General features: G+C 39.6%; 1 protein-coding gene across 5 annotated transcripts in view; it reads right to left on the bottom strand.

Moving 5' to 3' along the window:
* fam13b (family with sequence similarity 13 member B) overlaps positions 1 to 12,402 on the bottom strand; it is a 74,581-nt gene that overhangs the window by 42,539 nt on the left and 19,640 nt on the right. For all 5 annotated transcript variants that reach the window (XM_069670641.1, XM_069670643.1, XM_069670645.1 and 2 more), the window contains exons 3-6: positions 11,262 to 11,471; positions 5,998 to 6,210; positions 4,945 to 5,122; positions 4,329 to 4,473 (exon numbers count right to left, since the gene is read on the bottom strand). In XM_069670641.1, coding sequence (XP_069526742.1) covers positions 4,329 to 4,473; positions 4,945 to 5,122; positions 5,998 to 6,210; positions 11,262 to 11,427 — 702 coding nt within the window. In that variant the 5' untranslated portion in view covers positions 11,428 to 11,471. The remainder of the gene's footprint in view (positions 1 to 4,328; positions 4,474 to 4,944; positions 5,123 to 5,997; positions 6,211 to 11,261; positions 11,472 to 12,402) is intronic.

Below are 12,402 nucleotides of genomic sequence, written 5' to 3'. Positions count from 1 at the left end.
AACACTGGGTCAGCCGGCCAGACAGGTTGGCAGCATGCGGCGCAGAAGCTTTGATTTAAATGTGCAGCTGCCTATTTCAAGTATGTTTTGGATTTCTAAAGTAAGTAGTAAAGTTAAAGATAATTGTGAATTTTCTACTGATAAAATGTTTGAACTACCTTGTTGTAATGTTATAGAAGTAGTAGTTTTAGTAGTATATTTATTTGTTTTGCTTGTTTTTTTTTGGCATTTTCACATTGTTGATGTCATTATTGATGTTATATTGATTTTTGATAAAAGATTAAAGTTTAAGTTACATTAATAAACATTTATTAAAGTGCTAATCTCGAAGATTTCAGTTTTGTTCTCTTTGGCAGCTACTATGGCAATAAACGGTAATTGCGGGAGCACACTAATCAGATATCCAGATAGTGTTGCATGTGTGACGTCCACGGTTGGCTCCGGTTCTAACCCTTGATTTTCCTTGCTGACGGTCGCTTTCCTTTTTAGACTGTTTGCCTTCATCTGAGCGTCAAAGTTGTTTCTTTTTCTTTGGATTTTCATTAATTTTTGAAGTTGTATCTGTAGTCATCCATCTTTTCTTTGTTTGTTCAGCCATAGTAGATTACTGTTTACTCGCAACACTTGCACAGACAGGAAAAGCAGCCGCTTAGCTCTGCCTTCCCTCTCTGGCAGACCAACCACTGCTTGATGCAAAACACGTCACTAACTGGGCACCGCTCGTGATTTTTATTTACCGTAAAAGTCGCCACAGACAGCCAGTCGGGCTTTCAACAGTGGGCCATAGGCTCAATCACTATTGTGTTACCTCATTACGGCAATAGATAGTGGCTTAACAGACATTTATTTAAATGAAAATGTTCAAGATTATTACTAGTGTGAATTTCTTTATAAGATATTCAAAGATATAAATTGTGAGAGAAATTGTATTGTAGAGTATTTTGCTGGATATTCATAGCATATTCCACACAGTTGGCATGAATGAGAATCAAAAATGCAGATCGGTGGTGCTGCCCTTTTTATGATTATTAGTTTCCCCCTTCTTAAACTCCATTACTTGTGCATGTTTACTTTGTGCTTCTGTGGCCTTTATGTTAATACACTGGCTCTCAGACTTGTCCATGCTGGAAGTTGCACAGAAATATTCCTTGATCTGAAATAGTAAGATTAACGTTATAACATTCACATATACATGACTCTAGGTCTAATTCACAAATAGGATTGATGTGTAAAATTGTATCACACTTATGTAATATCTGAAAGCAGCTTAAGAGTCAAAGGCCTTAGATCAAGCCTACAAGTCACGTTTTCTCTACACGAAGGCCCAGTTCGCAAAGCCCGAAAACACAGAGCTTATTATGATTGGGCAATCTGCTTACATTTCATGTTCATTACACACTGGTACAGCCATGTTGCTCCGTTTCTAAGAGGTTTGAGTCAAACAGAACATGTTGGTTTCTAATGCCACAGGATGCAAAGTGGTTGGTTTTAACTGTATGTATGTATGTGCTTACGAATCAAAACTAGCTCTCCAACACAAAATGTCATGAGCAGTCTGAATGCAAAGAGATGAAGAAACATCATCATTTTTCCGTGCTCTGTTCAGGTACTCGGCTCTACAAGACTTCTTCAAACAGTGAATCAAAACAAATACACCCACGGGTTTCATCATAGCAACAACAAGCCTCGGCACAGTCTCGCTCTCACCTTAACTTTAATTGAACTGAACCCATTTTGCCAACAAAGGAACCAAAATCCAACTTTGCACTATTTGTTGTTACATCCATGCCCGTATCATTGAGTTTCAGTTGTGCCCCAGCATGCCTTTAAGTCTCCTTCTTTCTTACTGCCTCCGTCTTTTCTCTGCTTCTCTGTTAAACTAGCCTCCAAAATTGATCTCATTTCTCCATTTCTGAGACTTTGCATTGTTTATTACTCTGTGGTTTAATCTAATTATTCTAACTAACATTTTTGAGACTCAATTTTTTATACCTTTTAAAAAAATGATAAACACTGTTAAACATCTTAGAGGGAAAAACATGCCAAATATAATCTGACATTTTGAACTTTTGGCTTTTAAACTTGCTCTTAAGTCTGTTACCAGGCTTAAGTGAAAGCATAAAGCATGTCTGTCTCCTGTGTGTGTGTGTGTGTGTGTGTGTGTGTGTGTGTGTGTGTGTGGGAGATTATCCCCTTCATGAGGGTACGCTCATACAGAGAGAGCCGTCCCCAGCGTAGTGCAGGGGCTGGAGGTGTGAGTTGCATGGTTACATCATCACCGGCTTCTTTTCTTATCCTTCCCCTCCCTCGCTATCTCCCCCTCCCTGCCTTTTCTTTCTTCTTCTTCTCTCAGCACTCTCGCCATCTCGTCGCCCCATCTTCCTGGCTGCTTTTTCTCCCTCTCCCTCTGTAAACCACCCACCTTTTGTGCCCTCTCCCTTACATAAGACACATGGATTAGTGCAGAGATGATTTGTCTTAACACATTTTTCTCACTGTCCCTGTCTGCTCGTTCTTCTTCATCGGCTCTCTCTCACTCCGTCTCTTGGTAATGTTATATTCTGATTCATATAGGACTGCAGCCAATAAAATTGAGGACAAAGGGAGGATAGAAAAACCATGAAAGTTACATTTCTTAAACTGAATTTCAAAGAGTTGTATGGAACAAAAAATCCTACTTAGCTTACTGCTGCGCTAAACTTCAATCTAATTAAGGTTCTTTCACAAGCCAGAGCTTTGTTAAAAAAAAGCTCAATACAAAAAAATACCCCTGGTTTACAAGCAAAATTGGAGTTTCCTGCAGAGGCATCGTTTACAAAAACACTCAAATAGAGATAGAGACTAAAGTAGGAGGGAATCAGTGAAAGAGTGAAGGAAACAATAAAACTAAAGCAGATAGTTGAGAGTAAATGAATAGGTGACCTACTACAGATACTGCACTTGTTTTTCTTTCAAGGTCTGTAGCCTTTAACTTTAACATTTAAACATGATCTTTGCAGTGTCCCTGCTCTGTAGGAGAATGTTATCTTAAATGTGACAGGAAAAAGTATAAAGGTGATACTAATCAAGGGTTGTCTCAAGATGATTGTTTTCATGTGTACGTTTTCATATAATAATACCTTAATCAGGTCATTGTAGAATTAAATGTTGACTTTGTGATTCCTGGCCCCGTGGTGAGGTTGTGTTTCTTGGCAACAGGGGAAATGCCTCTGAGCTTGTTTAGTCTGCCAGTCACGTTCTGGGTGTTCAGTGTACGTACAGAAGGAATGTATAGTTCAACAGTGTAGAGGAAAAAGAGATGAGCACACTTGCAGTTGGATTCTGATCTCAACACTGACACCAGAGTCTTTTTATTCTCTGTGTTCAGTATGTGCTTGTGTGTGGGTGTGTTTGGGTGTGGTTCTTCTGGATTCCTCCGACAAATATTTGGTTGTAAGAAGAGCTTTTTGTTAAGTAACACCATGCAGTGCAACAATGGCAAGAGGAGTAAGTGAAGCTGAGTAGCATTGTTACCTACATTCCGAGCTGTGTCTGATGCACGGCAGCTAATCAATCATTCTCAGCTTGAAAGGATTCAGTTTGGATTGTTTCACTGGAAGATGTGTTTGTTTGTGGGTAGGCGTTGTAATTATATAATCCCTAGGTCAATGTGAATTCTCATGTAGCCTGGTTTTGTAAGACTAGAACCAGTGGAGTCCAAAAGCCACATGTGCCAATAATTTTGCAGTTATTCTTGCATTACTTACTGATGCTAATAATTACAATAATGATACCTAAACTAAAAGCTTCAATCAAAGAGTCTTAAGCATATCATGCATGCGAATATATAGCCAAATGATTAAGTTATATGAAATCACAATGGAAATCAACAGTATTTGGTTACATTATATGATTATATCATTGTAATATGATTCCATGGTAGAGTCAAATAACAATAATTTAGTTCAATATGAAATTAAATTTATAGTCAGGAGGTGAAAACTCATTCAATCACTCACTCAATTGAAGCAATGTAAACTTAACCAAATCTATACAAAAATATAGACTGTACTTACTGTATTAAATGCCATTGGAATCACACATTATCATCAGTAAACCAACCAATATGTCCATCTGAATACCAGTTAAGAAATGCATAAAGCCATTCAGCAATTGCACATTTCTAGGACTCCTTTCCAGAGGTATCTATTATTACAGTCATATTCTTTCAAAATGTGAAAGTGTGCATCACTTACTATTCTTATATCAACAATCAGACATACTGGCATGGTATTATCTCATAGTATTAGAGAAGATAAAAAATAAGACATAAAGGTGTTTGTCAGTACCTGTTCATTGATGGAGCTGTAGTCGTTGGTGGTGGAGACGTCGTCGTCCTCAGAGTCAAACAGGCCCTCCTGGTTGTCCAGCAGCTCAGCAAGGACTCTGCTGACAGACTCCTGGTCTCGAAGGTCCTCTGCTTCTGTTGACAGACTGCAGAAAGAAGACAAAAGAGAAGATCGTGGGCTGTTGTACACTGCTTACAGTGGGATTCAAAATAATTGCACTAGCTGAATTTATACATCTGTAACGGTCTTAGTGTGCATCTCTTTGTATGTTTGTCAGAGAAATTATTCCTTTTTTTGCAGCAATCCTGTTTTCATGTTTTCACTTTCAGTGATTTTAACAAAATAACTTTAACATTATGTAAGGATCCACTATAAATGGACAAAATCTATTGTTGTAGGTGCAGAAACAAGGATTCAAACAATTCCAATAAGCATGCAAACAGTGAAACAGCATGATAACCTGTCTAGATCTTAAAACAATTTAAAATAAATACATGGAAAGATGCACTCGGTTGCCTTTAGCTCACAGTATCTGACAGGTGAGATTGTTTTGCAGCAGAGCAATGATTGTACTTATCAATCATGACTGATAGATAGCCCTATACAGGCATCTTACTGGAAGACGTCTGGTCCGAAGACGGCAGCCAGCGTCCCGATGTTCCAGCTCTCTTGTTGAAGTGAAGCCACACTGGCCAGGAAGCGACATAGGAAGCGCAGCAGGCCATAGTTGAGCTGGGGAAGCTGTTGCAGGAGGTACTTCATGTTTCTACACAGCTCCTCTTCGTTGCTGTAATCTGAGTAAGATCAAGAGTGCAATACAGGTTATGATTACATGACTATTAACATCTTTACAAGCTTGACTGCGGTCAACATATCTTACTGTAATTATTTTTACTAGGAAAGGGTGTTGGTTTATTACTATTGTTGGTGTCATAAACTTGTATGCCCGGTTCATGACTCATTGTTGCTTCAAAGCTTTTTATAAATGCTTTTGGAGATAGTGAGGAGTGAAATTTGGGTTATCAAGTTCTTCGTGTTACTTTACAGTTTACTTTAAAAATTGTTATCTCTGGGAAATACGCAGACACGGATAAGATTGATTTCGAATCCCCTGGGAGAGGGGAAATAAGGTGAAACCTGTGATGGCATTTGGGAGCAAATGTTCAAAAAAGGGTAATCCCTTCTGTAGTACAGTTGTGCCTTTTTTGGTAATAGTAGATTGAGAAATGAATGACATGACATGCAAACTGCCCCTTTGCTGTAATTTGCATGACAGCAACAAGAACAACTATCGTAATGACAAGGGGATTATAATAGATTATCTGTGATAGAAACAGAGGTGAACGAGGACAGGGCAAAGAGGAGAAACGAAAACAGAGCAAATTCGGATATGGAAGATTTGTGAAAGTGATTACACGTCCTTTAACATGCATCCCTCCACCTCTTTATTTGTTCCTTTAATTGGTCTGACTTTGATCAACAACATACATGATGTATTCAAGAGTTAGCCTGGCTGTTAATTTGGTCATGCATTTAAAACACCAAAAGGGAATATGTGCATGTATCTCATCACATTTGAATAGTTATTTTCTCAATCTTAAATGACTTAGAAGAAATAGTTTGTTTCAGAGTGGTTAATGAGAGGTGGAGTAGCAGTCCTGTCACACACCTTGGTGCAGCTGTAGTATGTGTCCCTGTATTGCTGTTGGGATGACAGGCTCGGGAAGCTCCTGCAGGAAGAGTCGGAGCAGACTGACCGCTGATGCCAGATCCGCCTCCTTTTCTAGCTCCACCTCCTCTCCGCTGTCGTAACGCTGGCGCAGCCAATCCACGCGCTCTGCGTTGCCATTAACCAGGAAGAGCCCCTCCAGATCCAGATGACCTGTTGACACGTAGAAAATAGAGGCATGACCACACTGACTGTTATCATTGCTATATGTGACAACATCAGAGTGTTTGTGATTAGAAGGATATAACCGATTTAGTCAGTTGACACATTTTCCTTCTTTACATAACAAGCTATCTGTTCATCTTGTCACATGGCATGTTCTTGTTCTGTTTTGTCACATGACCTCACCACCGCAAAAAATTTCTTGTGTGTGTTTTCTGCAGCTCCAACTACTACTGCTGGCAGCTACTTAAATAACCGCAGGTCAAATTTACACAAATTTAAATCAAGATGATGTTTGCAAATATTTACTACATACTGAAAGCATGTGAGCAGCCCTATCATTTCAATACCGTGGATACAATGAATGTTTATCTACATGTCAGTCCTATTCCATGAACTCTCAACTGTACTTGGCTCGCTTTGTGTCCTGCAAACTCTTCATGTAAAAACCGCCAGATGTGTTGGTGAGTCATTTCTTATACCATGTGGATGATTTTGGTCATAACACAGATGTGTATGTTGTCCAAAGGTGTCAAATATGTATGTTTGCAACATATGATGAATCGTAACAAGGGGATAATGAATCACACTCAGACAGTGAAGATGTTTCAGTCGCAGTCGATATTTCAATCCAAATGTTTAACTGGAGTCCTGCAAGATCGATTTCCATTTTATAACTCCACAAAACTGCTCATATGGAAAACAGCATTCAATGACACTAGGGTCTGCAATCATAGACGGTGCAACAACAAAAAGAATCCAATAAAATAACTTTTCACACCATAATGCCATGCACAACACTGAGGCCTTCACACATGGTTGCTTAATGATTCAAAGAAAACATTGATCCTCCCTGTTATGTATCCACTGAGGCAGCTGCTCAAACTGTATGAGCATTTTAATCCGTCACAGATGCCACAGTTTGGTCCGACACATCTTCAATCTCTGTCATAACATCAGATTATCGTTAAAATTTATATTTTAAAACACCCTGCTCCGACTAAAACCTCAGACATCAAACACAAATTAAATGAGGGAGATTAAGGCCTTTTCTCCGGCTGAATAACTTCTGACCTGGCAGCAGCACTCAAAGCAGAGGCCAAGGAGGATTAGAGCGTTATTACATAACCTCATATGGTCAAGCAGCCCCCAGGACACACAAACCAGCATCCTGCTTCACTGGTCATACTGAGGGGACCTGAGGTGAAGCTATGGTTTAAAAAACTGACTAAACAGGTTTTACAAGGAAATGTCTCTTTTATGTCTGACTGTGCGCCCAAGCAACAATACAAGGCTAAAACAGAGAAATGGAAAAGGAAGCGCTTTCTGTTACAAAACTCGAAATCCTTCCTTGATGTACTAAGGTGCTGAAAGTATTTCTCATTAAATTAATTGATCAGTTCTTTGGTTTTTTAGAATGTGAGTAAATTGTTGATATGTGTTTCCCAAAGCCAAAGAAGACGTCCTCAAATGTCTTGTTACGTCCACAACCCAAATATATAAAGTCAACTGTCATGAAGGAGTAAAGCCACCAGAAAACATTCACATTAAAGACACAGGAATCATTTCCTTAAACATATTAATCAGTTAATTGTTGAAGCCTCAACATACTTTTTAAATGGTAAATGGACTGCACTTATGTAACGCTTTTCTATTCTTCCAACCACTCAAAGCACTTTTACACTACATGTCACATTCACCCATTCACACACTGATGGCAAAGGCCTAAGAGCCAATCTCCAATCAAAACTATGCCCATTCATACAGCGATGGCTATGTCACCGGGAGCAAATTGGGGTTCAGTGTCCTGCCCAAAGACACTTTGTCGACATGTGACTGTAGCAGTCAGGGATCGAACCCCCAACCTTCCTATTGAGAGACGTCCAACTCTATCACTGAGCCACATCCGCCCCATCCCATATTTTACGTCTAATAACTCATCAATCCATCCATTCATCCATCTATCCATCTCTAAGGCTGAGCCCAGCCACCCTCCGAAGGAAACTCATTGAGGCAGCTTGTATCCGCGATCTCATTCTTTCACTCACTACCCAAAGCTTGTGACCATAGGTGAGGGTTGGAACGTAGATCGACAGGTAAATCGAAAGCTTTGCCTTCAGGCTCAGTTCCCTCTTATAACCCAAGGGCTAAATAAAACACATATACAACACACTTCTATCACCTTCTATGACGTAAGGATATAACATCTAATCTGCCTTGTAATCTTAAAAACTGAACATTCAGTCCAGTATATTATTACAACCCAATGAAGGGATTTTCATTTTCATTCTGTGGACTTATTACTTTCAGCATTTCCTTCCCAGTATGGATGTTATTTTTACAGCCGTATAATTGCTGCTGCTATGAGACACAGAGTAAATCAATTCTAAAAATGGATCTTTACATGCATTTGCATTTTTTTCTAAAATGAGACATACAGTAATTTCCTTAAGACCCTAATGAGAATTTTGGAGTAGAACAAATGGCTATTTTTATCAAAACTATTACATTTGCCGCTCATTTAACTTTTCATGCACACTCACACATCTAAGACACAGCTACCACGCAGGGTGCTGGTCTGACACTAAGGAGCAATTTGGGGTTCAGTCTCTTGCCTAAGGACAGTTGGACACTTAGACAGGAATCACTCAACTTGACAATTTCCCCAGGGTTCAGACCGACAATCCATCCTCAACACAAAGAGGATTTAATGGTTTGGTGTCTGGCTGAGGGCTATTTGAGCTATGTAAAACCACAAAACGGGTCCTGGTGGTGTTATGTAGCCAAATGCAGAACGTTTCTGGTAAGACTGGTTCGGCTAAAAACTTGAATTTGGCTGGTGAAATAGGCGAAATGTTTTAATCCTCTCCTCCTTCAGAGCAAGAAGTCTGAACTGCCTCCCTGCTCTCATGAAGATAATGACATAAGAGTGAAGTTTCTGCTCTGCGAAGCTTTAAGGGAAACATTCAAGGGGGGCAGATGTGGGAAAGGCCCGAGGCGAGGACTTTTGGTTGGATCTTCTCTTCACAACTAAGCTCCTCTGTTTTCACAAGTGGAGCTGCAGTTGACAGAGCAGTTATGTAATGAAGGAAGCTGACTGTGAAGCTGTCTGTCGGAGCATTCAGAGTTCATCTTATCACATAAACTGGATCTCAACTACCGACATATTTTTGGTTTATCATGATGCAAGAGCAGTCACGGCAGGGCAACAGCAGCAGGGCGTATTAGGGAGACTGAAACATTACAGAGGGCAATCAGATGTAAGTGAGCGCTCAGAAGTATGAACTAAGAAGTTTTAAGTGGGACACAAATAGTGGAATTCAAACTATTAATGGGCAGAAGGGAAATAGAAGTTGGCTAAAAGTGGTATGAGTAATCTTATTCCTGTTCTCACATGTCAATCTAAAGTCATGAGACTCTAGTTCTGCATTTTCAGACAAATAAATTCCATGAAGGTGCAAATACTTATGCCTCTTTACTTAATATCAGGTATTTTGTTTGAATGAGAATAACTTATATATATATATACATATATATTATATTTCCTTTAAGACCAGCTCCAGTCAAGTTTTAAGACATATAAAATGCTCTGCTTGAAGTAATAAATTGCGTCCGATAAGTTTTTTCTGCAAAGTACATTTAATAACCTTGTAAAAATCCTCCTAAGACATCTTCTCCTTCTCCCTCATTGAAAATTCCAGAATCTGCATAGTCTCCGCCAACTATGCAAAAACAAAACACGTCCGTCGCAAAAACAAAACACGTCTCTGCCGTCATTGTTGAAACTTAGCTGGTTTGAAATGTAGTAATCAGTAGTAGTAATGTTAATGTTGGTAGTCCAAGTGAGTTCAGAAAAATTACGATGATGGTTACAGCTGGCTCGCGCATCACCAAAGTGGTTGCCATAGGTTACACATAATGATATGCATAGCGTCACCCCGTCCATTAACGGGATTGGCTCCTTAGGTTTGTGACGTCTCAAACCTGCCAATCTGAAAACGTGTTGTTCAGCCTGTCCTTGGTACACTGCAGTTTAAAAGCAGACAGGCCCAGCCATGGAGATGACTGCTGATGTTGTCCCTGATATGTCTTGTAGCACATGAAGAACACCACATGGAGATGTTTACAAGGTTAAACACTGGATTTTCTCTGGAGGGGGGCTTAGACATTTTCAATTTTGACTGACTCAGTGGTGCCATGGTGGTGAATTTTTTTTTCTTTTTGGGGGGCTGATTGTAGGTACTTTTTTTTACTAGGGTGACCAATTGTGTAAAAAAAATAAAAAATGTATTATTGTAAAAATGATATTAATTTACAATCGGTTTCATGACCTACTGTCATGTTTTTTGTTTTTTTCAGTTGCAATTTAGCCCTTTGGTGCCCTTAATTGTTTCCTTTAACTTGAATTTGTGAATTGATCATTTGTTATGGATCATGTCTTTAACATTATGCTTACTTACAATATGTTTACTTAGTCAGGAGGCTGATTAATTTGTTTATTAGTTTACTTATTGAGATCAAACATGTTGATAGGCTGCAAGCATGTTGATGGGCTGCAAGCAGCCAACTGTTTGCCTGATGGTCGAGCACCGAAACGTTGGACAGTGTGCAGGAGTTTACTAGCAAAAGTAAATTACTCTGTTAAGTGAAATAACAATTCACAATTTTCTCTGCTTTTGTGTTGTGTTCAGTTATCATCTTCCATTAAATCTCGACAGTGTCCTTACTGTCTTTAGTTATAAGAAGTAACAAAGCACAAAGATTATTACACTAAGATGACTCAAATTCCTGCAAACAAAAACATCTCCATGCTCATGTGGGTGTTTATGAGTCATGTGAATATACTGTATCAAGACACTGACTTCATTGGCTGATAACCCAGATATATAACTTTGTGAATATTGATTAAACAATTCGGTTATGAGTCATTTACTGGAGGATTAAATGACGCAAAACAAAGACCTGCCGTTGAAATGTTAAAATAATACATCACTTTTAATTAACTATAAATGACACAGTTTAAAAGTGTCTCTGCCACTCACCATGCTCCTCAATGTATTCGACGATGTGTTTCACCAGTGCAGGAACCTCGTGGCCACTGATTGTGTGCGTGCGCGTCACCTCCTCCAATGGGACGCCAAAAACCCGCGTGGTGCTGGCTGAGCTCCCGCCCTCATTGCCTGGCAACGGAGACACGCTCTTCCTCATGGCCTCCTCCTCCTCCTCACCACAGCCCCGCCAAGACCTCACGTCTACAGGAAGAAAAGGAAAAAATGCAGGAGGAGGCAGATTAGAACAAAAAGTGAGGTGGAATGATTTTACAAAATTAGAGCACGACATAAAACATCACTTTTCATCTTCAGTAATACTTACGCCGAGTGCATGTTGGAAAAACAATAACTGACTTAGACTGAGACTGATGAATAGATCCAAGGTGATAAGGAGAGTGATAAAGTGATATCAGGAAACTCTCTACCTCTGCCGGTCACAAACAAACAAAAATGAGCACACACATATCTAGGAGTGGCTGGTTTGTTGCATGCTTTTGAACCTCCCCTCCAGTAGAAGAAGAGAGGGAGGAGGAAAAGTGGACAGCAGCAATTGGCCATTGGTCAGCAAAGGACTTCACACCTGGTCCTTGGGGGGGTAGCTTAGGCTACATGTTTACACAAAAAGTGGTTCTAGAACCCGTCACATTGGAGGAGCAAAGGCACAAAAACAAGCAGACCGATTCGAGGTTTAGTTGAGAGACATCTAATGAGTATTTGTTCACAGAGGGGTGTTTTAAATTATATAAACCTGATTCAGTGAGGGAGAAAGTCTGTTTTTTTTACCCTTGTCTGGTTATCTGTTACATAATCATGATTTAAAGGTCATCACTTAAATTAAATTCCCATCCCTGCAGTGTTTTTATGTCCTCTGTCGTCATCACACCTCAGTTCTCATGCAAAAGGGGATGCTGTGACTGGCTGAGTCTGGCAATAGGATGGAAATCAATGCAAAGCAAAGCAAAGCAAAAGAATCATTCCTGTTGAAAGTTGACGATGGTGGTGGTGGTCGGTTGGTGAGTAATCTGAATGCAAACAGATGGCAGATGGTGTCCGTTTAACTCATCGGAGGAGGAGGAACATCAGAAAATGTTCCAAAAAAAAAAAGGCTAAATAATATTAGTCTTTTAAAGAT

Source organism: Semicossyphus pulcher, unplaced genomic scaffold, assembly GCF_022749685.1.
Source record: "Semicossyphus pulcher isolate SPU_LCO1_2020_fin unplaced genomic scaffold, fSemPul1.0.p SCAF_2, whole genome shotgun sequence".
Lineage (NCBI taxonomy): Eukaryota > Metazoa > Chordata > Actinopteri > Labriformes > Labridae > Semicossyphus > Semicossyphus pulcher.
The sequence above is the reverse complement of the archived record's forward strand: the minus strand, read 5'-3'. Positions and strand labels throughout refer to the sequence as shown.